At 38.4% G+C, this 26,035-nt stretch overlaps 2 protein-coding genes across 8 annotated transcripts in view; one reads left to right on the top strand and one right to left on the bottom strand.

Annotated features, from left to right (window-relative positions):
- LOC307185630 (uncharacterized protein) overlaps positions 1-26,035 on the bottom strand; it is a 293,961-nt gene that overhangs the window by 4,635 nt on the left and 263,291 nt on the right. For 4 of the 5 annotated variants that reach the window (XM_079919960.1, XM_079919958.1, XM_079919959.1 and 1 more), the window contains one exon: positions 11,565-19,308. In XM_079919960.1, the coding sequence (XP_079776086.1) occupies positions 19,181-19,308 (128 nt within the window). In that variant the 3' untranslated portion in view covers positions 11,565-19,180. Of the gene's footprint in view, positions 1-7,693; positions 7,882-11,564; positions 19,309-26,035 lie in introns of those variants that run through there. The other variant, XR_013828125.1, reaches the window with a different exon arrangement.
- Positions 6,517-26,035, top strand: part of SYNPO2 (synaptopodin 2) — a 173,227-nt gene continuing 153,708 nt past the window's right edge. For all 3 annotated transcript variants that reach the window (XM_079919936.1, XM_079919935.1, XM_079919937.1), the window contains exon 1: positions 6,517-6,771. In XM_079919936.1, the coding sequence (XP_079776062.1) occupies positions 6,667-6,771 (105 nt within the window). In that variant the 5' untranslated portion in view covers positions 6,517-6,666. The remainder of the gene's footprint in view (positions 6,772-26,035) is intronic.

Genomic DNA, 26,035 nt, shown 5'->3' with positions numbered 1-26,035 from the left:
AAAAATATATATTAGTCTTTGCTTCCAGTTCCTGACACAGAGCTCCTAAAACGCTTGTAATTTCCTGGGTGATAGGAGTGCCTTTGTTCTAATGAGGTGACTCTGGGTGAGCTCCTGGATGGCTCCTGAGTGAGGGCTGGTCACCAGAAAGACCAAGCCATGATTAGAAGCTTGGAATTCTCAGCCACACCCCACATTCTCTTGAGAAGGGAGAAGAGCTGAAAATGGAGTTAATGATTGATCATGTCTATGTGATGAACCCTCCATAAAATTCCAAAAGGATGGGGCTCGGAGAGCTTCTGGGTTGGTGAACACATAGAGGTGCTGGGAGAGTGGTGCCCTTGGACAGGCCGTGAGAGCGTCACACCCCTTCCCACCCACCTTCTCTTCCCTACCCATCTCTTCCCTCTGAATGTTCATCTGTATTCTTTATCATATCCTTTAATAAACTGGTAAATGTAAGTAAGCACTTCCCTGAGTTCTGTGAGCTGCTCTGGCAAATTAATCCACCCAAGGAGGGGAGTCTTTGGAACCTCTGATCTATAGTCAGTTGGTCAAAAGCACAAGTGATACCCTAGGATTGCAGCTGGTGTCTGCAGGGTGTATGAGTGGGGGTGGGAGGCAGTCTTGTGGGACTGGGCCCTTATCTCCTGGTAGATAGTGTCAGGATTTAGTTGAATTCTTGGACACCCTGCTGGCATCCTGAGATTTGCTTGATCCCCCTCCCCACAGACCCACACTGGAATTGTGATCAGGAACCAAAAGAAATGTTTCTTCTTTTTGCTGTGATGCTTTATTTTTCTCCAAAATTTAATATATTACTATGTTATTCATACTGAAGAGTAACATCTAGGTTTTTTAATAATTAGAAAGAGCCCATAGACATTAGCTCAAAATGGAAAGTAATAATATTTTTGAGTGAAAAACTGAATTCGAAAAATAAAAAAGAGGCACGAGCTAGGCATGGGTGGCCAATGTGAAATTATTGCAGAATAAATAATTCCTAATGGAATATTTTTGCTTCATAATATGCCTTGACAGTTCATGTTAGGCTCAGAAATCTTAATGTGGTGTCAAAATTGGGAAAGATAGTATAAATATTATTAGCTGAATGAAAAATGAAATGAATGAACGAATGAATGAATGGTAGTGTAAAACAGAGCATCTGATATAGTGTTAAATCATTTAAATGGCGCAGAAGTAGAGTTAGTCTAAGAAGATCATTTTCAAAACCACTTAAGTCACAGTTTTTTCCCTTAAGAAAATATTTATTTTTCTCTTGACGTGATTCTTAAATCCCAAATAAAATAAAGAGCAGGCTTATGTGCTTTTTGACCAGGGCTCTGGTTCCATTTCTCTACTAGTGTCTAAGTTTCACCCCACTGGGTCTGGGATTTAATTGCATCCTCTTTGCAAGCTACTAAGTTACCCTGTTACTGTTTCATGGATGCTGAAAGCAGATGTGAGACTCTTGGGTAGAGACAAAGAGCTTTATTACTCAGGGTGGAGCAAGCAGCATGAACATCAGCATGTTTACACTGGTTACCCTTGCCTCAGACTCCACAGGGTTGACACGATATGACCCAGATGCATGCTACACACACAGTGGGTTTGCATAACAGCTAAGGAATGCTAAAGTTAATGAGTCCATTGCTTTTATTTTGTTTTTGGCTAACAATCAGCTAACAAACTTGCTCCTTGTCCCAGGTTGAGAAATTACCACATTTCTCAATATTGCTTGATGCAAACACAACCTTGAGAAATAGCTCAGGAAAAGAAGCATTAGGATCTTGAATTCTGACACCCCTAGAAAGACATATAGGAGCCTAGACACCCATGGAGGACTCTCCCACTACCACCTTGTGGCGGTTTCATCCTTAAACTGGCTTCCCCCACTGCTATCAATATCCATGGGGGGAGGATATTGCCCCTGACAGCTACCTGGAAAAGTCTTGAGCTTCCCTGTGGCTGGACCTTATACAAATTAATCACTGGAACCAGAGGAATGTCCTTGACTTAGGCCTAGGTTTGTACCCATTCCTGAACTAATCTCTGTGTTACGGAGGAAAAATTACTCTGATTACTTAGATCATCCATGCTGCTGGGGTGGGAAGATCAATTTTACCTACTTAATAGCTACCAGTGGGGCTTCCCTGGTGGCACAGTGGTTAAGAATCCGCCTGCCAATGCAAGGGACACGGGTTCAAGCCCTGGTCCAGGAAGATCCCACATGCCGCGGAACAACTAAGCCCGTGCGCCACAACTACTGAGCCTGCGCTCTAGAGCCTGCAAGCCACAACTACTGAAGCCCGCGCGCCTAGAGCCCATGCTCCGCAACAAGAAAAGCCACCGCAATGAGAAGCCCGTGCACCACAACCAAGAGTAGCCCCCGCTCACCGCAACTAGAGAAAGCTGGCGCGCAGCAACAAAGACCCAATGCAGCCAAAAATTAAAAAAAAAAAGCTACCAATGGGGAAGAGGCAAAATGTGAGGAGGCAACAATTACCTACCTCACATGTCTCTAAGTCGTATAATTCAAAACTTTTGCTCTATTTCAGGTTTTTCCAAGTCAAATGAAGTGGAGAGAAAGAAAACTCTTTGGCTCTCTTTTCTATGCCTTTATTCTGGGAAATCCTATCTATTTTTCATTGTACCCATATTAATGGATCATCAGTTAAGGGTCAAGAACTGTATTAGGGGCTTCCCTGGTGGCGCAGTGGTTGAGAGTCTGCCTGCCGATGCAGGGGACACGGGTTCGAGCCCTGGCCTGGGAAGATCCCACATGCCGCGGAGCAACTAGGCCCGTGAGCCACAACTACCGAGCCTGCGCATCTGGAGCCTGTGCTCCGCAACAAGAGAGGCCATGATAGTGAGAGGCCCGCGCACCGCGATGAAGAGTGGTCCCCGCTTGCCGCAACTAGAGAAAGCCCTCGCACAGAAACGAAGACCCAACACAGCCAAAAAAATAAATAAATTAATTTTTAAAAAAAAAGAACTGTATTAGACTTGGGGATACAATTCTCAAAAAGTCAGAAATGACCCCTAAACTCACAGGCAAATAATCTAGTGAAGGATTCATTTTAAGAGACCATTAGGATGAGAGGGAAAAATACAGAGTGATGGTAGCACACAGAGGGAGCGCCTCACCTGGACATTGAGTGGGAAGGTTAGGAAAAGCTTCCTGGAGAATATGATATCTAAATCCGAAGCCAGAAGGATGAGCAGGAATTATCAGGTGAACTGTGTGTGGGCGAGGACTAGATAGCTTGGAAGAATGCCTTTGCAGATGGAAAAACAAAGCAAGTTAGAGAAACTAAATGTAGTTCTGTTTGTCTGAATCATAAAATTCAAGGTGAGAGATGAGGTGGGAGAAGTGAGGAGTGGGAGGGAGAAAATGTTATCTATGTAAAGGAGCTTTGACTTTTCTGAGAAACCTTGAAGCCTTTCAACAGAGAGAAAACAAGGTAGATACTGCATTTCAGGCATTTTACACTGGCTATTAGAGTGAAAAGTGAATTGAGGGTAGAAACGAGGCTGGGACAGAGAGATTAGTTAGGAGACTGTTGCAATCCAGCACAGAGATAGAAGTAATCATACCAGTGAAAATGGGATGAAGGGGCAAATTTGCCATCTATTTAGAAGTTGGATCCATAGGTCTTAATAAGTAATTGGAAGCATGAGATGAGCATAAGGAAAAACATAAGGCCTGGAGATAGGATAGCAATAAGAACAGATTTTTTTTTTTTTTTTTTTGGTTTAAAATGGCACATTAACATTTCTGCCCCAAAGGGGGAGGCACTTTTCCTTTTTTTAAAAAATAAATTATTTTATTTTATTTTTGGCTGCGTTGGGTCTTTGTTGCTGGCATGGGCTTTCTCTAGTTTCGGTGAGTGGGGGCTACTCTTCATTGCAGTGCTAGGGCTTCTCACTGCAGTGGCTTCTCTTGTTTTGGATCACGGGCTCCAGGCGTGCGGGCTCCAGTAGTTGTGGTGCACAGGCCCAGCTGTTCCGTGGCACGTGGGATCCCTCTGAACCAGGGTTCGAACCCATGTCCCCTGCGTTGGCAGGTGGATTCCTAACCACTGCACCACCAGGGAAGCCCTGAACAGATATTTTTAACTCAGACAGCAAAGGTTCAGATCCTGACTCTACACTTAGCATCCAAGCCTGAGTTAATTACCAGCAAAAGGGAGACACTGATAACTACCTAGCATGGCTGCTTTGAGGATAAATATACAAAGAAATATTTTAAAATACTATATGGCAAGTTCCTAACAGAATAAATCTCTAATAAAGTATAGCAGTATATCAGTTCCTCTTTCACTGTCTGAAAGAACTGGTTGGATGGAGAAGCTATTCATTGAGTGCAGCAGTCAGGAGCGTGCTGGCTGCAAGTAACAATAAACTAGACCTACAGCAGTTTAAAGAAGTATGGGTTATTTTTCTTGCACAATAAGAGAACTGGAGGTGGATAGCTATTGGCATTAATTCAGTCGGAAACTGGAGTCTTTGCTGTTATTCTTGGTTTTACCTCATGGTCACAATATGGCTGCCCCAGTTCTAGTCTCCAGTGTCACATTTACATTTAAGTCAGGGTTGAAGGGAACCATGCATAAGAGAAAGGTAATGGGTTAGTCCATTTTCCTGAGATGGGGAACATAGGAGGAGAAGACAGAAGTTTGGGAAGAAATAATGAACTTGATTTTGAATATATTGAGTTTTAGGTGTCTTGATATATTCACATAGAAAGAGGTATAATGGGCAGTTAGATATACTGGCCTGGAGTTAACGAAAGATGTCTGGGATTGAAGGGGGAAGTTAAATTCTGTGGGGTGAATGAGAGAACACGTAGAAAGGGTCTACAGTGAGAAAAGGTGAGGTCCAGGACACAGCCCTGGCACAGAACACCAACATTTAATGGATGAGTAGAGGCCAAGAACTGCCAAAGGCAAGAGTGGTTGGACAGGCAGGAGCAGAGCCAAGAGCATGCTGTGTCCTGGAAGCCTAAGAGAGAAAACAATTAAGGAGGACGTGGTCAATAATATTAAGGGCTACACAAAAGCAAGAAGGTCATAAGTGACCTTGCTGAGAGCTTTTCCTTTTGTGGGGACAGAAGCTAGACTGGAGTGGGTGAGAAGTGGAAGAGAAAGGAGAAAGCAGAACGAACAAATGTAAAAAGTTCTTTTCTTTTTCTTTTGTTCTCAGAGTTCATATTTTAGGATGTCACTTGTAAAATTCTTTTTTTCAAAGAAAGATTTTTGGTAAAGTCAATTCACCTCTCTGAAGAGAAGAAAACTTGGGATGAGAATCTGGTCTTCATGACCTTCTAAAGGTCTCTTCTGGAGCCACCAGTCTCTGATTACATGGTCTTTCTTACTCCAGTGATGAGGCACAAATAAAATCATGGACACATTTGGGTTCTGGGAGCAGGGCTGTGTAAATGTTCCTTGTATGATGCTTCCTAGTACTGAAACAGGCAGAGTCTGGAAGTCACTGGTCTGGTGCCACATGTAACACAAACTAACTTTCCCAGGCTCTTCTTTATTTAGTGTGTTTTTATGTGGATGAATGTCATGGAAAATAAAAGTATTATGGGAAAATAAAAATGTTCCATTTGTGCAATTTTGGGTAGGTCATATTCAGATTTAAAACGTTAAACTATTTTGGGCCACATATAAAATCAACTTTTATATTGGACCACCCAGACTCAGAACACTAGATGAAAGACTAAAAAGAAGAAACTTGTTGGTGACATCGTATTCAGTTGGCTGACTATTCAGGTTTAAGAAGTTTCCTTCCTGTTGAAGAAGGAAGAAAATGAAACACTTATTTAAATTTAAAATACTCCAAACCAGGCAATAGATGTAGTTATAAGAATGTAGCTTCCAGGGGGAAATAGTCTCTCCCTCTCTCTTTCTATCTGTCTCTCTTCTCCTTCTTCTGAACTATATAAGCACCAGTTCAGAAAAGCACTTTTCAGAGTACAAGGTTTTTGTCTTTTAAAAATAAATGTTTCGCTTTCTTTTATTTCCTGCAGATTAGTTCTGCAGGCTACAGACAGCAAAAGCTAAGAAAAATAATAATTTAACCCACTTAAACTTCTTTTTGTCTGTTTCAATCATCAATATGGTAATTCTCAAAACATTTATTTGAGAGAATCTAATCCTCTAGTAGTTCACTTCTCAGAGCTCATGTTTTAGGATGTCACTTGCGGCTTGGAGATTAAAACCTTCATCTGTCCTCTACTATTTATAGAATTATTCAGTGAAAGTTTTCCTATTATCCTTTCTTTTAAGGGTTGGGTTCTCTCGTTAGAGCTAGAGAACTTTTGTTCCCCTCCCCGCCCCGCATCTTGCCCCAAATGGGGGACATTCTCCTCTGTGTGAGGCTCTTTCCGTTCCTGAAGGTGGGCTGAGCAAAGGAGCGTGACGCAAGAGTGGGCTGTGCGCTTGATGCCTCCAGCGCCTCTGCCGCCTTGTGAAGGATCCCATTAGCAGCGCAAATTCGAAGCGGCGGCCGGGGCAGCAGCGGCTGCTACGGCGGAGGCTCTGTGCGCCCCAGTCCTGCCTCCCTAGCGGGAGCCCGAAGCTCACGGCATAGCCTCAACCGCACCCAGGCTTCGTCTGTCTTTTCAAGCTCTTCATGTTACCCAGCTAAAAGAAGAAAATGGGCACCGGGGATTTTATCTGCATTTCCATGACCGGAGGGGCGCCCTGGGGCTTCAGACTGCAAGGTGGCAAGGAGCAGCAGCAGCCCTTACAAGTTGCTAAGGTAGGACCATCGAGGATGGGTTATCACGGTTCTGGGCTGGGAAGGAAGGAAGGAAAGCAACCTGTTGATGGTTTTTCAAGTTCTGATCCAGTAGTCTCTATATTAGTTTGATTTTGATGCTGACATTGAATCTTTCTAGGGTGTGGGTTTTTTTGTTTTGTTTTTTGTTTTTACCAAAGAAACTTTGGAGAGTAACATATAGCACATATGTAATTAATCAGCCATTAATGGGGAAGAAAGCATGCCATATTTTATTAGCTGAACAAAAGCCTACGTAATTAGCTTCTTCTCCGGCATCCAGCAAGACACTTGGGGACGTTTCTTCTAGACGTATTAGAATCTGCAGTTGTTATTGTTTCATGTCACTTTCCTTGGCTCTGGCTGAGGAGAAGTGCTCAGCTCAGCATAACCGATTGGCTTGGCTTTTTTGGGGCCTCATAAAGTATTGGTAATGACATTTATTATACAGCATTTATGAGAAGCCCAATTTGGGGCAATAATTTTTAAAAAATATGATGAAGATGCCGTAAAATCTATTTGAAAGAATACTCTTTTAAGGAGTTGGCTAATAAATGCAAAAATCCAAGTACTCTGTTCTATCATGTGCATTCGTCTGGTTAGGTGCTCAAAATAAAATTCAAAGACACTGGAAATATATTTTAAGTACTTAGAGGTAACTTTGAAATGCATCTAATAATGATTTAAAATATTTTAGATGTTTGTGTTTCCATTATATTGCTTTTTTTTCTTAGCTCAATATGCTTACCAGTTTGCTTGAGGGGATCTGACATTGTCTAATTGTGATTCAGCTAAAACAAATGTTTAAATACATGAAAATAAGCAGACTTTCACCTGATTGTAATACTAAATTGAAGTACTATAGGAAAGAACATGTTTGATTAATTTCCTGTTTTATACTTACATTAAAAATGTATCTAGATCCTTATGAAATATATGGACCACTGGCCTTTGTAGTTATTCTTCTTTCCCTTTGGCTTTTTTTTTTTTTTCCTTAATGTTCACTGTGAAGAAAGGAGTTTCTTTGAAATTTTCTGCGCCCAGGCTTCCATAGGAAAATCCTTTCATAATGCGATGGTGGAATCCTGCCACCTAGTGAAAATTTCAAACATCAGGAATGAAGCATGAATCGGGAGAAAGCAGAAATTTTTAGAACTGAAAAGTTCCTCAGAGATTCCCACTTCAACCCGCTAATTTTAGATGAGGAAAGAACCCTGAGAAGTTAAGTAACTTGCCTCCGGTCTTTGGTCTTCGGCTTGGAACTGGCAGAGTGATTAAAGGGTACGGAAAGGTGGTTGGTTTCACTGTGTTTCTTTAGGAGTGAATGGCAGCCAACATCAGACAAAATATTAATGTCTAATTCAGCGTATACAGAATTCATGAGACTGAAGTGGATTTGTCCCGGGTCTAGAATAGCCGTCGGCTGGCTCCCATTACTGAGATTTGGGTCCTAATTCCAGCTCTGATCTAACTTGCAGCCGGGCCTGAGACAGATCACCCTTCCTGATTCATCTGATGTGTGTGTCTTTGTGTGTGTGTGTGCAGAGGGAGAGAGAGACAAAGATTTTGAGTGGGGTGGGAAAAGGAGAGAAGTACGGTGGAAACTGGACTCTACCATTAGTGAGGTTCTATGTTGCTCGAGTTTTCTACAGCCCTATTAGTGTACAGTTTTAGAATCATTTGCCTACCAGTTAAAATGTGGGGACAGGAGTGGCTAGAAGCTGTGATTCCTGGTGGCTCTTTCATAGCCAGACCTACAGAATAGAATGGGTTCCCCCGACTTCTTGATGTGCTTATTTCAAAGTGGAACCACTGTGTGATTTTTTGAAGAACTGAAGCAAATTGCTAGTGAAGGGTGTTTTGGAGGTGCTCCTCTGCTGATAGCATCTCTATTACCAGGATTCAAAGAGGCTATTAGTCTGTATGAGGATCAAGAAATTTAGTCCTGCTCTCCCCCCATCTCTCCTAAAATACCCAGGAAATATATTTTTGGTTTTAAAAAGATCATTATATTAAAGCATTGGGATGTTTGCTTTAATTTTTTAGTTTGTGTTGCTATAAAGTAACTGATTTTAAAATATTATGAAAGCACCTGGATGTTTGCCTTAATTATAGTGTGTGTGTGTGTGTGTGTGTGAGTGTGTGTGTGTGTGTGTGTGTGTAAAAGAGAGAGAGGGATAGAGAGAGAGAGAGAGACAATAATCTATAATTTTTTGCCACATGTAAAAGTGACCAGAGAGCCTTCTGAAGAAGGTATAATTTCTAAATTTCTTTGGCAATGCCCACTTTTCTTGGTCTGGTTTTATATTTAATTAAAACTTATTATATTTAATTTCTTATTACTAGCATTATTTGTTCCCAAAAACCCTTGGAACAAAGTGCTTGTCAATTTCTACGTTATCAAGGCCATGGCCTCACTGGAATCACTGTTTTTCACTCAAAACATTAAGTCAACTCAATTCTACTAAAGGTCTCTCATTGAGATCAAGGTGAAGTGCATGTTGCTTGGCATAGATTTTCTTCTTTTCCAAGGACTGGTTAAAACTTATTAGAGCCAAGTTACCTCCAAGTTGGAGGATGAAGAGAAAAGAGACAGAAAGGCTGAGTAGGGGATGGTTGCTGGCAAACAAAATGCTCACAGTTTTGAAGAACATGCAAAAGAATAGTTTGGAAACTGAAGAGATTATTTTCAAAAAAAAGAAATTTTCACACAGTGCCTAAATCATGCCCCTTAAAATGGGTGTGCTACAAAGCTGCTCTTTAGATAACAACAAATTTTTGGCTCGTTGTAAATATCTAGTGTTTAGATTTTCAATAATTCTATATAGAATGAAAATCTAGCAAGCTGAAATAGCAAAAGAAAAACTAGTCTAATATTTTTAGAAAAAGAAAAAAAAGTAATTCTAATATTATTAAGAATGATCAGAATTTAATAGCTTTATAATTCCCAGTAAATATCCTTCTAGTGACATGTTTAGTCATTTTTGAAAGATATTCAAATGTTTTTAGTATTTGGCTCGCTGGCTGAACTGTAGGTGAACCCCAACTTTTAAAGATCACTAACAGAAATATTAATAATAAAAATTTTCATTGACATTGAAGCTCAAGGCCATAAAATTCTGCTTTGTTTTCAAGATAAACTGAATTTCTAAAAGGCCCTAAATAATCAATAACATTGCCCTAGTTTTTAAATGTTTATATATCTTTTAGTTTCTATTCTAAATATATGTGGTGAGAAGCAAACATTTCTAATACAGAGTCATAAAACAATACTCTTGCAAGGTATATTTCCAAGACATCATCCACAGAAACAAATTTATTCAGACATAATTACAACATAAAACCCCATTGTGTCTGTGCAGATGTCCTTATGAAAAGTATGTTAGCACTTTTATTTTACAAAACTCTCTTATTTGGAACATATACTTACATGGCTATGTCCCTGGACATACTCTTGGAAAATCACTTTGGAAAATCTCCACATAAAGAAATGGGGAGAAATTTTTGTTTTGCAAACAAATCTTATGAATGATTCAGAAATAACTCACATTTTGAGAATCATGAACAAAAAATGTTTAGACTGTTTATTCTTTACATGTTTTAATGGTTAGAAATGGGGAACTTCCCTGGTGGTGCAGTGGTTAAGAATCCGCCTGCAAATGCAGGGTACACGGGTTCGAGCCCTGGTCCGGGAAGATCCCACATGCCGCGGAGTAACTAAGCCCGTCGCGCCACAACTAGTGAGCCTGCGCTCTAGAGCCCGTGAGCCACAACTACTTTAGCCTGCGTTCCTAGAGCCCGTGCTCGGCAACAAGATAAGCCACCACAATGAGAAGTCCAGGCACTGCAGCGAAGAGTAGCCCCCCTAGCCACAACTAGAGAAAGCCCGCACACTAGCAACGAAGACTGAATGCAGCCAAAAATAAATAAATAAATCTATTTAAAATAAAGAAATGGAAGCTTTCTTCAAAAGTATAGACCACTATGGTACTTATTAAAATGAATTTTAATCCAGTTTCAAATAACTTTATTAAAATTTAGATGACAAATTACAATCATCCATTTTAGGAGGAAGGTGGATTTAATGATTCTCATCTATTATTGTATATCCTCTCTTTAAACATTTGAATAAAAGTATTTAGGCAAAGCACATTCAAATACATAATTCATATCCCTTAGTGACATCAGTGAGGTATCTAAAATGTTTCAGATAGAATAATTCAAGAAACATAGCTATTTCTAAAGGGAAAATAGGAAAGATTTTGATGTTTAAATATGTATATTTCAGGATAAATGCTCCTTACTACAAATGGAAACCTAGGAACATCTTTATTAGTAAATATGACTGATCACTTAATATTTATTGATTTTTTTGAGCACTTTTTAGAAATTCTAAAAATAGCTATGCTTATAGAAATCCGTGCACACTAGCTAAATCTATTAAGCAGATGTTACATAAAATTTTTATTTTAGAATTGCATGTTTTAAGACAGATCACTTGTTGAAGGACAATGAGATAAAATAATGACTATGACTATGCATGAACCTTGCCATTATCTAGACATAGTCCATATGTAGCTCGCATTTATCAGGCCCTTGTCATATGCCAGGAAATGTTCCAGGTGCATCCCTGGTAGGATGTCTTCCTTGTCAGTGCAGTTGCTGGCCTGCCTAGTGCCTATGTGAACAGTGGGATGGGGGTAGGGAGAGGAAGGTGGGGGGAATAAAACTGGAGAAAGATGCAGGAGGGAAAAGGAGAGAGAAAAAGAGAAACAGAGAGAGAATGAATAGGAACCTGTCCATTTAGTAAGGCAAGGATCCTTGCATTTCCCAGGGATGAACGAATATCACAGAAAGTCATTGGCAGGACTTGAGCCATCTTGCTTGGCCTACCCGGAAAGGCCAAGCTCTTAGCCAGGGGCTGGCAGGAACAAGCTGGCATTGGGGGCTTGGAAGGGCTAGAGAAGTGCTGGACAGGAGCCCTATTTCCTGTGTTAGGGAACTATGCAGGGCAAAGCCCTCCAGGGCTCCTAGAAGGAACCACACAAGTGTCCCCGCATTTGGACACCAGCTGCAGAGAGGACAGTGATGGCCACTCAACATTAACCAGAGAAGCACAAAAACCAAGAAAGAGAGAAATGCCACCTCATTCAGTTATGAATAAATAGATCTACCTTCCCCCTCCTTCTCCAGCCTTCCTTCCTGCCTTCAACCTGGGAGGAGTGGGTGGGAGCCTGGTAAAGAGCAGACAGCACTTTCCTCCTCTTGCCAAGCCCTGGAGCCACAAGCCAGCCACCGTGCTTAGGGAGAGAGATTAGAGTTAGGTGTTAGATCAAGCTGTAATCGGACTAGACCGTTTTAATAACCAAAAGCCACCAGAAATGCATGGGATCTGACCAAAGTATTATTAAGGGAGGGATTTGGTTTTATAATAGTAGTCAAAAGCAGTTACTGGAAGAAATAAAATAGTTTCACATTTATAAGAGAATGATAGGCACTCCTCAAAAACATCAGTTCCATCATACGGGTTCATATTGTCAATCATACATACTTGATGTGTGTTAGACTGAAAACTTATCACCAACTCATATGACTTCCATTGATCATGTTGAAGCTATTGTTTCCAGGTAGAATGCATGAAAATCTGACTTTGAGCTTAATGAAATGTAAACTACTTCTTTTTCCTTTTCTTCTTCTTTTGTTGAATGTGAATCAGTACTTTATAACCTGGGATGCATTTCGTTATTAGGCAGATGCATACCTTTGGTTAAGTCTAAAGAGGTGTTTCTTGAACACCTATTTCTTGAACACCTATTAGAGGCTAGAACTCTCAAGTTAGAAGTACTCTGAACTTTTATTGGGTATTAAACTTTTATTGGGTATAAAGGTGATTGGTTTTTTTTCTTAATAAATTCATACTGCAAATTCCAAAAGTCAGTATGTAATATCATTGGGACATACACATTATACCTAACTGGATAATATTTGCATATTTTTCATGGTAATGGTTTTAAAAGATAGGTCAGCTTCCAAAGTAATTTAGCTCCCTCTGTTAGTTAATGTATTCAGGAATATAAGCTAATTTATATATTTAGCTACAAATACTTCATTTGTTTATCCTACAATCGTCTTAGTGGGTTAACATATCTTATCTCCTTTGATACTGGTGGGGTAGACAAAGTTTTATTATGCTCAGTTTATAGATAAAAAAACTGATTATGAAAAAAATTATTTGAAAAAAATCTTATATAAAACAGCCTTAAGTCAAATATGATTCTTTCCCTCTAGCAGGGGCATCATATCACTCTGCATCATCCTGGATAAGAGAACAGGATATCATTTAGTAATGCTGAACATTGCAGTGACTTCGATACAGAATTGTATCAGAATGTCACCAATCTAAGATTTGATCTTTAAAAGCATTTGTAATGATTTCTTCTTTTAATGGGCCTGAGGGCCCATTAGGGGTTTTTATAATCTTCCTGTAACGATTACAGGAAACGCATCTCTGAGCTAACGTGCAATGAGAGACAAGACTGGAAAGGGAACTGGTTTACTTGTAAATAAACCTGAAAAATATATGGACTCCAAAACGTTTATTGTGTCTGTTCTAACAGATTCATGATGAAACCAAATGCCATGAGGTTTTTGTAAAAGGAAATGGAGAATTCCTGCATCGGCTTCATTAAATAATCTGAAAGAGTAAACAACTTCATGAAGTTAAAAGCTCATCTGAGAAACAGATATAACATTTGCTCTTTGGGGAATATTTCATTGTTTGACCACCTCAGTGAGAACATATTTACAGTACTGAATTATCTTAGGCACTTAATTTTTCTGAATTATTTACCATTCTTTTCTTATTATTAAAAAGCAGAAATGGCCACATTCTCAACAAACTGTTATCTTCAAAGTCTTTGTGAAATCCATTGGCATGTGGCAGATCATCAGCGATAGTAGATATAGTTTTGTGTTATGACGGTCTGGATGTAGTTTTCCTTAACTTGTGTATAAATCTGGTGTGTTTCAGATAAAGTACTAAAAAATGTGGTGGATTTACTCTTTGAAACATTATAAATGAAAGATTGTGTCACTTGATTATGTAACAAATAGTTTTCCTATCCATTGGTTTTTGGTTTTTTATAATCTTACTCACCCAAGACTAGCTTTTCCACTTTTCTTTGGAAGCAGTGTGGGTACTGCACTGATAAAACAATGTAGTGGATGACTTTTCCTGAACAGAACTATGTGTTTGTGTTCTATCTGATCCTACTTAGGCAATACTCCTTCCTTTATCAAAACTTACCTGGCTTGGATTTCACCGTTTTAGGACACAGATTATTTTTTCCAGAAAAAATCTATAATAATGTTCAGAGTATCATTTTCCTCCCAACATCTTATTGCCTTCTGGAGATAATTTTAAGAAACTCATATTAATGTTCACTGGGTGCTGGACAATTCTTTGATCACCTTTGAAATAGAATGGAGAACCCTGTGAGGTTACCCCCATTTAAGATCCCCATTACAGAGGCAGAAAGTGGTTAAGTGACTTCCTTGGGTCACACAGGTAGGTAGGGGCAGACCTGGGGTTCACCCAGTTTGACTCTGGGGTTTGTCTTCTAAGGTCCTACACACATTTTGGGGTTTAGTGTAGTTTGAACAGCCAGTTAAGAAGGGAAGAAAGACCTCAACAGACCATGGTGGAAAGATTTTTGTAGTCCCATAAACTACACCTACTTCTTCTGTTCTGACTTTAGGTATATTTTCACTAATTTAAATTAGTGTCAGATCACTATTTGAAACTTTTGTTTCTGGAACAAATAATTTAGGAAATGAAATAGAAACAGACTAGAAACTTTCATAATTCTGTCTTCTGAAGGATAGATTTAAAAATTTTTTTCTAATCAGATTTCCCATGTCTTCTTAACAAATATGACATGCTACTTTATTATTATTATTATTTGTTTTTGTCTTTGGCTGTGTCTGCAGATTACGGGATCTTAGTTCCCTGACCAGGGATTGAACCCAGGCCACGGTAGTGAAAGTGCCAAGTCCCAACCACTGGACCACCAGGGAATTCCATGCTACTTTATTTTTTATTTATTTATTTTGAATTTTATGTATTTTTTTATACAGCAGGTGCTTATTAGTTATCCATTTTATATATATTAGTGTATATATGCATGCTACTTTATTTTTGAAGCAAAAATTTTCTAGCAGTAGGACCATGTTTGAGAATTTTACCCTGTAGCTTAAGACACATTAAAGGGGTATGAAACCAACGCACTGAGGTGGAAACTGGCGGTACTGAATTTACCTTCTCAGTAGCTCACTCACTTCCTGCTCGGTGTGCTACTCCCACTCCTTCAGCTCAGGCCTTCACTGGCTGTCTCTTCGATAACTACCTTGGCCTTTTAGCTGTCTCCCTGCTTTGGGTTTCACATTCCTCAGGTTCATGATATAGAGAGCTGCCAGAGAGATTGTTCTAAATCACCTGTTATACCACTTATAAAAATACTTCAAAGTCTCCCCATCATATCATCAAAATAACCATAACATTAAAAAGAATCTCTGTACAGTTAAGTGCTTTATGTATTATACCATTCACAGTAGGCTTAACTATCCTTTTTTTCACAGATGGGAAAACTGAGCCTTAGAGAAGTTAGGTGAATAACTAAGGTGGTAGAGCAGGTCCAGGCAGGCCTAGGACAGAGGCCAGTTGGACACCAAAGTGCATGCTCTGAACGACTCCCTGCACTCCCGATATCACTGCAACATGCTTTATAGATTCCAGTATATATTAAATGTGAGTTTTTATTCAATTAACCATATTGATGACATCCTGCAGCACTTTTGCACTTTTGTCTTCCATTTATTTTGCTTCTCTCTTCAACGGAACTTTCCTACAAATAATGTACTGAATGAATTTTATGTGAGGCACTTCACAACCTACCCTAGAATCTTTTCTTTGTTAATCCCTGTTAAGGCGGCTACTTCATCAGTGGTTTTATTTACATTTTTCCCATAAAACATTGATTTTTTTTTAAATTAAAGAATTCGTTTATTTTGAGAACTTATCTCCAGTATTTTTCTGTATCGGCTCTCCAAACGAGTAGTTCTTCATCTATTTCAGTGTTGAAATAGAATCAAGAAAATACTGTAGGCTGGGATATACCAGAAACATATGTTCTTTTATTTAACTTTACAGCAAAACTCCTCCAACATGTAGGTTGGTCTAATATTATTTCTACCAATTTCCCGGTTTTTCTTTACATCTTCAACAATATTTGCTGATAAAAAATATATCTCGGTTTGTTGCCATATTGTATTATTTTAACCATTTAAAAATGCATCCATGAGACGCTTTCTAAACATTATCATTTGGTTTAATTCTGTAATGTTTTAAATCGAGTATTGCCTGACTTCAACCACTGTTAAAAAAAAAAACAAATCTGGAAGTTTTTCATGCTCTGGATGCTTGGTTATGAAATATCTTAGTCCTGACTACTTCATACTAACACTAGCTGATATCATAGAGCACAATAAGGCAAAAGTTCCTCTCTGACAACAGTGGATATAAATCCGTATTCCAAATAGTGTTCTTGGTAATTTTGAATATTTTACCAACCTGTCACATATGATTAAACAGTAATGGTGTTTAATCTCGCTACATGGCTGATGAAGAGTTTCTGAAGGAATATATATCTTTTTCTCTTGTGCCTGAAATGTAGATGTTATCTTTAATCAATAGCTGCCTTTCAGGAATATTTTAAACTTGTGTCATTTTGTGAGGGTTAAAACTAGATAATAACATGGAAATTCATTTAATCAAGCACCGTAAAACATAATATATTGCAAGACAATGAACATATGAGGAAGCCTCTTTCCCCTCTGCCGTGTTAGGGGCCCCTGTCCCCTGTTCGGTGGCGTCACCTCAAGTACTATATGAAACTCATAACTATCTGGACCAGACTGGACCATGGTACTGGTGTCAATCCATATATGAAAGTAGATTAAACATTAGTTAGAGCTCCTTCTCATTTTTTAGTTGAAAATAAAAGTCAATGGGAGTTCCAGTTGGCTTGGCAGATAATGGGGGAAGTCTTCCAGGCATAGGGCACTACAAGTACAAGAGCCCTGGGACAGAAGCATGCTTGGCACATTCAAGGAACTGTGAAGACGCCAGTGTAGCTGGCACACATTTCCATGAGAAATTGCTATAAGAAGTCCAGTCTTTCCCAGTGATAAATATGAAAAACTCTCTCCTGGGAACCCTGACCATGCCGTTATGTTCCCATCATTAGATGATTAACATACTGGTCCTAGAGAATGACTTTGAGCTGTTTTCTTCATAGTTCCTCTTCATCCATTTCAGTTTTTCATAATGTAACAGCCTACTGGCCGGTCTTTAGAACACTTTATTTAAATGAATTATTACTACCGCTTCTTATGTAGATGTTTGGTTAAAAATTCTATTAACCTTTCCTCTTCCTCTGACATTGATTCTCCCAGTGAGAGAAGAAGAATTTAAGGAGTGTCAAATAGAATTTGATACATAGATCCTGTTTATTTTGACTTCAGTGTCAGACCTAGAGCAAAGAATGTTATTATATTTTCTAGTTTGTCTTAATTTCATTTCTCCTTCAAAAAAGAGATGATCTTATTTAGATATTATTTGGAAACTGACCCATTGAAAGGATACGAGCATTTTAATGCTGGCTACCACTTACCGTGTAGGTTTAAACACATTTTTCTGAGCCTCAGTTTCCTTATCTGTAAAATAGCATACTATGTAATGGAATTGCTGTTTTTATAGATAAAAAAATGTCACCAGTTTTACAGGTGAGGAATCTGAGATCCAAGGAATCAGTTAATAATATGTCTTGTGATACTTTTAAAAGATTGTATATTAAGATAATAGTTGACACAGAGTAATCATGCAGTAAAGGAGTCTGTCGTTGTTATTATTATTTTAATTAGAGGAGGAAGTAACTGTCTTCTACACAAATTTATTTTCTTCAGAAATTAAGAAAAGTGGTAATCCGATCTCTTGTACTCCAGATATCAAATGAAAGTTAAGAGCACAAAAGCTAAATAAACTATTTGTGATGAGTCTTTTACCCAGGGCAATTTTTCATTGTTGATAAAATGCAACATTTCACAAAATGTTTGTAAGTATCAACTACTAATCAAGATTTCTTTGTTATGCAGTTTAATCAGCTTGAGGCAGTAAACCCTTAAGTTATACATTTTACAAGGCCAAATAAAATGATTGTCCCGCTTAAAAATAGTACAGATTTTTTTTTATTGGAGTATAGTTGATTTACAGTATTGTGTTGATTTCTGCTGAGTACAGATTTTTAAAAGGAAAATACCTCAAGCCATGAAGAATTATTTGCCTATATTTATGTTGAGCTCTGTTTAGAGCAAGTAAACTCTGACTCTTTCAATCATATTAGTCTCTGGGCTTCAGTTCTCTCATTTATAAAATGGGGATAGTGTTAGCACCTAGCTCCAAGGATTGTTCTCAGGGTTAGAAATTGAGCATGCAAATTACTTAACACACAGGAAACATTCAAGGGTTTTTAAAAATTACTGCTATCACATTTGTGGTTATTCTAATTTTATTTAACCAACCTTTATAAAATTGAAGGGTTATCTGCTGTCTTCCTTGCAATGCCTTTTGAAATCCGGATCTCAGTATCATAAGAAGGGCTTCTGCAGTCCTCAGGATCTCTCCCTGTGAGATGGCATGTAATGGTTTCAGAATGTGGCCTTATGTTCACTCAGTAAGCCATCGCCCTTTCATTGGAAACAGCATATGGAAATCATCACAAAGAGAAGGAATCATTTCAAGTGCTTTGAAAATATAAAAGAAAAATAAATTGTCCCTGGTAAGTAAATATAGGATGCTGATCTCTGAATAGTCAGGAAAACTCTGTGCCAGGGCCTTTGGGGAAGGCTAATGAGCATTTCATTCCCTCCCCCCAACCCCCCACTCTTGTCTTCTAAATTAGAAGTTGTTACTATATAAGGCTGCTTTTTCTAAGTAAATGATAGTAGTTAAACTCTGTGTATTTTTAGCTTTTCAAACAGTGGAAAGTTATTTTCATCAGTCAAGATCAAGCTAAAATGAAAAAGTTTGTGAAAGGCTTAGGCCTTGGGAGTCAGGTACTACCGTAGCAGTCACCTTTATTTTTATTTCTTTCATGAAAAACATAACATTTTCCATTGGATGGTGCTCAGCATGACGGATGTTAGATTGAATTGTGTAAATATTACATTACATGTATGGCCTGCTGCAGGGAGTCAAAACGCAGTGACCCATTTTCAGGTCTCCAATCTTTTGGCCGCCTGCCTGCCAGATGGGGAAATGTTGATCAGAACAATTTCATCCTGAGGCAGAGCTGCAATCTGGGAGAGAAAGCTCATCGCTGTCTGCTTCTTCTGTGCCAAAATGACCATGTAGCTTCATGTTGAGTGAGTTACCAAGGGTTTCCTTCAGCTGCAGGCGCAGGACTGAGAGTAGACACAAATTCAATTAAGGATCCCATTATGATGTCTTCCATTCTGTTTTTTATTACCCTCAACTTCTCTTACCCTCTGTTTCTTTTTCTTATTTGAGAAGGAAAATTCCTTCTTCTCTGTCTTCACTGCCCCCATTCTCTTAATTCTCATTCTTTATCTATTAAGAATCTCTATTCTTTTTATGCCTCTCTTTCCCCCTATAGCTTCCTAAGCAAGACACCTAATCTGATGTTGCCTTATCTGCAGAAGAAAAAAGGAATGATATCATGCGCATGTGTGTGTGTGTGTAGGAATGATATCATGCGCATGTGTGTGTGTGTGTGTGTGTGTGTGTGTGTGTGTGTGAGAGAGAGAGAGAGAGAGAGAGAGAGAGAGAGAGAGAGAAAGTTCTGCATACATCTCTCTTTCTTAATTGATTTTCATGGAAAGATAAAAACATGCTGGATTTTTTGATTCAGAGCTGAGATGAACAAGTATGGAGAATTACTTTCCAGGAGTGTGTTTCCACAGTCCAGGCCTTCTCTCATAGAAACTCTTTTTCAAGGTTTTTAAGGCCCTTTGCTTCCTATCGCTGTCTCTGGTCTGAGCAGCTTGCTTCTTCCGGGGAGGCTGTTCTCATTTTCTCCTGAACTTGACATGTTAATTCTTCTCCCAGGTCTCTATGGCTTTGCCCATGATCTTTTCTGCAATGGAATGTTTATATTTATTTCTCCCAGGCACATAGTAGGTATGCAATGAAGACTATTACTTTTTAATTGACTGATTAATAATGATTCTCCTTTTTAATTTAGTAAGGGATAAAATTGCATTCAGCTGAAAGCAAGTACACATTGTTTGAGGAAGTTCATAAATTTTATCAGAAGCTTGAAGGATAAATGTTTTGAATGATAAGAATAAATGAGTGGTTCAGAATCTGTATCAAAGGCAAGTAGGAGCCAGAACATGATTCTGCCACAGGATTAAAGAAGAGGGTAAAGGGCAGGGAGAAGGGGACTGGGATAGTACAGCATGAAACAAGGGCATCCTTCCTTTAGAAGTACTCACACTGTGGTCAAACCACGGCTCTTACTCAGGCCCCAGGCTCCTGGAGCTAGGGTAGCAAAGAGTGACTTCAGACCACAGTATGCCTTCCTATTTTGTACTTAGCAAACAAATATTATTGTTTTGATAGAGCTAAAGGCTATGATAAAGAAGCTTGTTTCTCATTGGTATTTCTAGTTTAAAAATCTGCATTTTCCACTTATATTGTCACCTTACTCTTTGAAAGCAGGAGCCTAGTTCTTGGCATCTTCTAAAACAGTGCTCTTCAAGGTGAATGACATACACATATGTGTGACTAGGTACTTAAGCCATATTCTTATTAAAAGGTTGTTGAATAAATGAATGAGTAAATGTATATCTTTTATTCTTTTGTGTGAGAATGGCAACTACTGAAAAGCCTGATTATGCTGAAGCTTTATCTGATGCTTTTTTAATGAGCAATTTGTTTAAAGGGTAATTAGAAGAGTGATATATATGCTTTATATGTGTGTGTGTTCCTATTTTTATTAGATATTATGTAGTTACCAGATGCCAATTCAAGAGGTTCAGTGAAAAGACCATTGATTGGACTGGAAATCAGGAGGCGTGAATTTTAGGCATTGGTCTAACTTGACTTTACTCTGTGACCTTAACTAAAATTGTCTGACTCAATTTCTCTATTTATAAAAGGAAAGATTTAGAATATGTAATTTTAAGGTTCCTTTTAGCTAGGGTCTATTTTAAATCAAGAAGATAAAAGATGAGGGACTTCCCTGGTGGCGCAATGGTTAAGAATCCGCCTGCCAACGCAGGCGACACAGTTTCGATCCCTGGTCCAGGAAGATCCCACATGCTGCGGAGCAGCTAAGTCCATGTGCCACAACTACTGAGCCTGTGCTCTAGAGCCCACGAGCCACAACTACTGAAGCCACAACTACTGAAGCCACGCCTAGAGCCCATGCTCCGTGACAAGAGAAGCCACCGCAATGAGAAGCCTGTTCACTGCAATGAAGAGTAGCCCCCACTCTCTGCAACTAGAGAAAGCCTGCATGCAGCAACGAAGACCCAACGCAGCCAAAAATAAATAAATAAGGTAAAAGATGAAAGAAAACACCCATGAATGGTCATATTTTCTCTGTTAACTTGAAAAATAAAGCAGTATTTTCTGGAAGGGCATTTCTTTATACAGCATTTTTATCGGACTTTAATTCTCATTTCTCCAAACCATAATTTGCAGGACGTATATGTAATAAATAAATAAATAAATAAATAAATAAATGAGTAAAACAAAAACTCTCAAAATGGTATCAATTTAATGTGCTTTTTGGCTAGATTTTACTTTTTTAATGCTTAAAATTGTACTGCAGTGAATTACTACTGAATTCAGCATTTTCTGATTTTTTTTTTGGTAAATGCTTTATTCTTTCCTTATTATTTTTCTAAATAAAGAGGTAGTTCCCTAGCATACACAAATGTAATCAACATGTTTTTAAAATATCATTAAGAATTCATGGATTTAAATACAATTGATGTTTTTATAAATCTAACTTATTTACTCAAACTCTGGATCTGACATGATTTACAGCCTTTAAGCTTTGTTTTCCTTACCCTACTTAGAAACCCCAGAGAGACGGTGGATAGAGATTATCTCATAGATTAAAATCACTCGTTCTGACCTACCTGTTCACTTATACAACAAATTTTAATTTGACGGAGAAGAGGGAATGTGCTTGATATTCTTCATCTATTCTTTAAACGCCTCTCATTTGTGTAAAATGTGTCAAAGAGAAAAAGGAGATAGTCCTTGGTAAACTTGCACTGGATTAGTTTAGTTCCACATCTTGAAGTGCAGTATTTTGAATCAAATCATGGTTCTTCCTCACAAATGGATTAAAGTCTATCTTTAAAAAAATAGCTAGAACTGAAAATGGCTTTTATTTTTGGATTATAAAAAATGACACACTGTCATTGTAAAAAAATTCAATTACAGAAAAGGATAAAAATAAAATAAAAATCATACCATCCAGAAATAACACGTTATTAACATTTTGGTGAATGAATCCTCAGTCCCCTCTCTGCACACACAGCAACTTACAGTCATACTTACATTCAACTCCATGTGAAAAGAATGGAACTAAATGTGCTTTCTTATTAAACACACAACATGAGCATCTTTCTGTGTCAATGAATCCTGATTTACATCATCTCTTTAATGACTGCATAGAATTACATCGTATGGATTGACCATAATTTATATAATCCATTCCCTATTAAACATATAAGTTATTTATAATTTTTCACCATTACAAATAGTGTTCATATGAATACTTTTGTATATATAAAATATATCTGTGTGCTTATCTGATCATTCCTATAGAATTAATCCCTAAAAGTAGTCTGAGAGTATGCTATATTTTTTTAGTGAAAATGAAGAGCATCTGAATTAATTTCAGGCCAACTGTTATATGCAAAGAGACATTTTCTTATCATGTACGTGTCACTTATTATTATGCTAGTCAGTATAATTCTCTTTGGCTGATAAAATAAGTAAATGTCAAGATCACATAATCTAGGTAACATACTTTCATTCTGAAACATTTAAAAATGTTGATAGTGATTTGTAACTTTTAAAAATGTCTTGAAAGAAAAATTTTTGAGAGAAAAAAATTCCCACATGTTCCAGTTCCATTAAATTTCCAGATTGTTTCAAGATAAAAATTTTGTATGAAGATGATCAGTGTCTTAAAAGTAAGGGACAAGGAGGTATTAATGCCTAGGGAATCAGGGTTTGCAGCTTTCCATGGAATTATCAAGATGGTATAGTCAGATAAATCAGAATTTTAAAAACTTATCTTAAAGAAATAATTAAACTCTGATATCTCTCTTTTGAAAGACATGTGAAAATAGGTTGTATACATGATAAAGCCACATACAAAAGTATTGTTATAAATATCATTGTAGTATTGTTTTCTTAGAGTCACAGGGTCAGTTTCAAGAGGAGCCTTCCTTTTAGGAAACACGTCATTGAAATTTAGGTCTTAGAATTCTTTTTTTTTTTTGGTTTTAATTTATTAAAAGTATTGCAAAACCTGTATTTAGTTTTTATTATAGTTTATATAATTTTGTTTTAATATAATTAAAAGTCCCTAACTTGTCTGATACATAATATAAAAGATCATACCTACAGAATATGAAGCATGAAGGAATGACAACCTCTGGTTTACTGTTCAGTTCGCTGGTGCTGCAGAAGGGGTCTTAGACAGACCCAGCAGCCTGGCCTGGAGCAGGGCCCCAGGAGGAATGACTCTGTGCTGAGATGTGAGCGCATTGCTCATATGTACTCTCAGACATCCTATAGGCATCAACAAAAAGTACTGGTGATTGTAAATTTGCCCTTAGAGAAGCAGAATATGAAAGATAAAGCTCCTTGTGTTGAAATATCCAAAGGATGGAAACTTGCACACCTGGAGACCATCTATTCCATGTGCGTGGCCCTTAGTTTAATTTTGTGGAGGCAGTGGGGCTGGTCCTGAGTGAGCCCAAGAGAAAAACATGTCCATGGGATGTCATGACATAGAGTAGGTGACATGTTTGGGTGTGTGGGAGAGGGAAGAGCCTGTGGGAAATGGAGGTGCCTTTTCCCCAGCCTTGCTGGGGTGTGGGCAGGGGGACAACCTTTTACTCCAGTAGAGGGAGAGTATGTTGCAGCAGTAGGAACTGTCTTCTGCGAAACTAAGGGTATTAGCTGTGTCAGCGTCCTAGTGACAATGTGTGACACAGTGCTGTGGAAAGGTGTGCTCTGGCCCCTCCTTCTCATACATAGGAGGGGGTGGCAAGGACTGGAGACATTGCAGTTTAATCCCTTGAAGATTTTACAGGTCTCCAGCTTTGTACACAGGAACCTCAACACTCCTAGAAGAGAGGCAGCTTTGTCTTGGAGACTTCTGGAAAGAGTGGTTGATGGGGCAGACATGGGTGGATTATGGACCACACCCATCCTCGGGAAGGCTGCCACATAAGGATGTGAGTGAACTTGTCCCTGAGTATGCAGGAGGAGATAGCAAACTTCTAATTATTAGTGTCCCTGGGGGCATTGTGATTATACGTATATCTATGTGATTTCCAGAGAGCACAGCCTGGGTGCTTATCTCTGACTCTTTCTAGAAGTTGATATCCATATACCAAAAGCTATCTGTAAACTACAAATGAGATGACTCAGCAGTTGCACAATGGCATTTCCTGGTCACTCACAGCATGCTCCTGGTCTCTCCCATTTGTGGAAGACAGATGACGTGAACATGATTCCCCACCCCCCATTTTTTGGTTTTCCATTTCCAGAGCCTGTGTTCTGCAGTGACCCCCAAATCATTAATCTAGCTGAAATGCTGAACGTTCTCAGGTTCCTTCTGTGTTGCTGCTTTTCGTCTAGAGTCTGTCTTTGCATCAACCCATGCTGCTGTTTTTCACTGTTGTTTTAGCTCTAAAGTTTGCTGCAGGTGCAGAGAGAAACCCTGACTTTGTAGACCCAAACGCTTCCTTTGAACCAGTTCTTCCTTATGATAGGATGGCCTTATGGCAAATGATGCTGTGGAGAATGCAGACGCCATCACTCAACTTGGCTTTTCCTTTTCTGTGCTGAGACTTTGTTCTTCTTTCTGTCCCTTAATTTGCTTTTGACCTTGCTGAACATGCCTCTGCTCATATCTAAAAGAGGAGTGTTGCACTGGGGATTTCCGTTTTCACAACACTCAAAATCACTTAATCTTCATGAGCACAAATGCTTAGATATTACTTGTTTAATTTTGTGAATGTGTTTATGGGAAATAATGGTGTTTCTAAGTACTGCCAGTTTCTGCTAATTGATAGGATAGACAGGGGAAACTGCTTCACTGACCTCCAAAAAAAAAAAAGAGAGAGAGAAGAATGCTTTTAGGGACCAGGGCTTTAGAAGATTTTGACTACCTCTAAGCATTTCATAGAAAAGCAATATTGTTTAAAAGCTTAGCTTGTGGGTGGATGTGTGTGGGAGGAGGTAGGGGAACCGAGTTCAATAGGTCATTTTAAGCTAGGTTAGAGGAACACAGCACAAGAAAACATCTTTCGTTCTTATCTTACCCAGCCATTTTTTTCCTAACAATCCTTCAAAGTTTAGTTCAGTCCAGTTGTTTTCATGAATCTCTCCCCAAACAAAATATGAGTACTTTAGTCTCTAAAACTGTCAATGCCATGTATTGTCAATGCCCAAGCATTTGGTGCTTAATCATATACTGCTAATGTATTTGATGTTTCATAAGTGTGTGTTTTTGACAAAGAAAATGCTAAGTTCCTTAAAGGCAGGGAGTATATTTTGCATTTCTTTTATCTGATGGTTTCTTGCACACAAGAGACCCTCAGTAAATACCCAGGAGATCTATTCTGGATTTTCCTATGCATTGTCTGTCCTTTAGTCCCTTTACTACTGAGTACCCCCTTTACTGTAATATGGATGAAGGAAAGATAAGAAAGTATTTTGATTTTAGAAAAATCTAAAGGATACGAGGATGGAATTTTGAGGCAAATTTATTTTCGAATTATATGGATTTCAGTTCATTTTTTGCTATCCTTGGTTCTATTATCATGGATAATTGGGAAATGCCTGTGTTATACTTGCATGAAATATCTTGGGTATCTATTATTATGAATCAGTTACATAGTCCTT

Source organism: Stenella coeruleoalba, assembly GCF_951394435.1.
Source record: "Stenella coeruleoalba genome assembly, chromosome: 4".
Taxonomy (NCBI): Eukaryota; Metazoa; Chordata; class Mammalia; order Artiodactyla; family Delphinidae; genus Stenella; species Stenella coeruleoalba.
The sequence above is the reverse complement of the archived record's forward strand: the minus strand, read 5'-3'. Positions and strand labels throughout refer to the sequence as shown.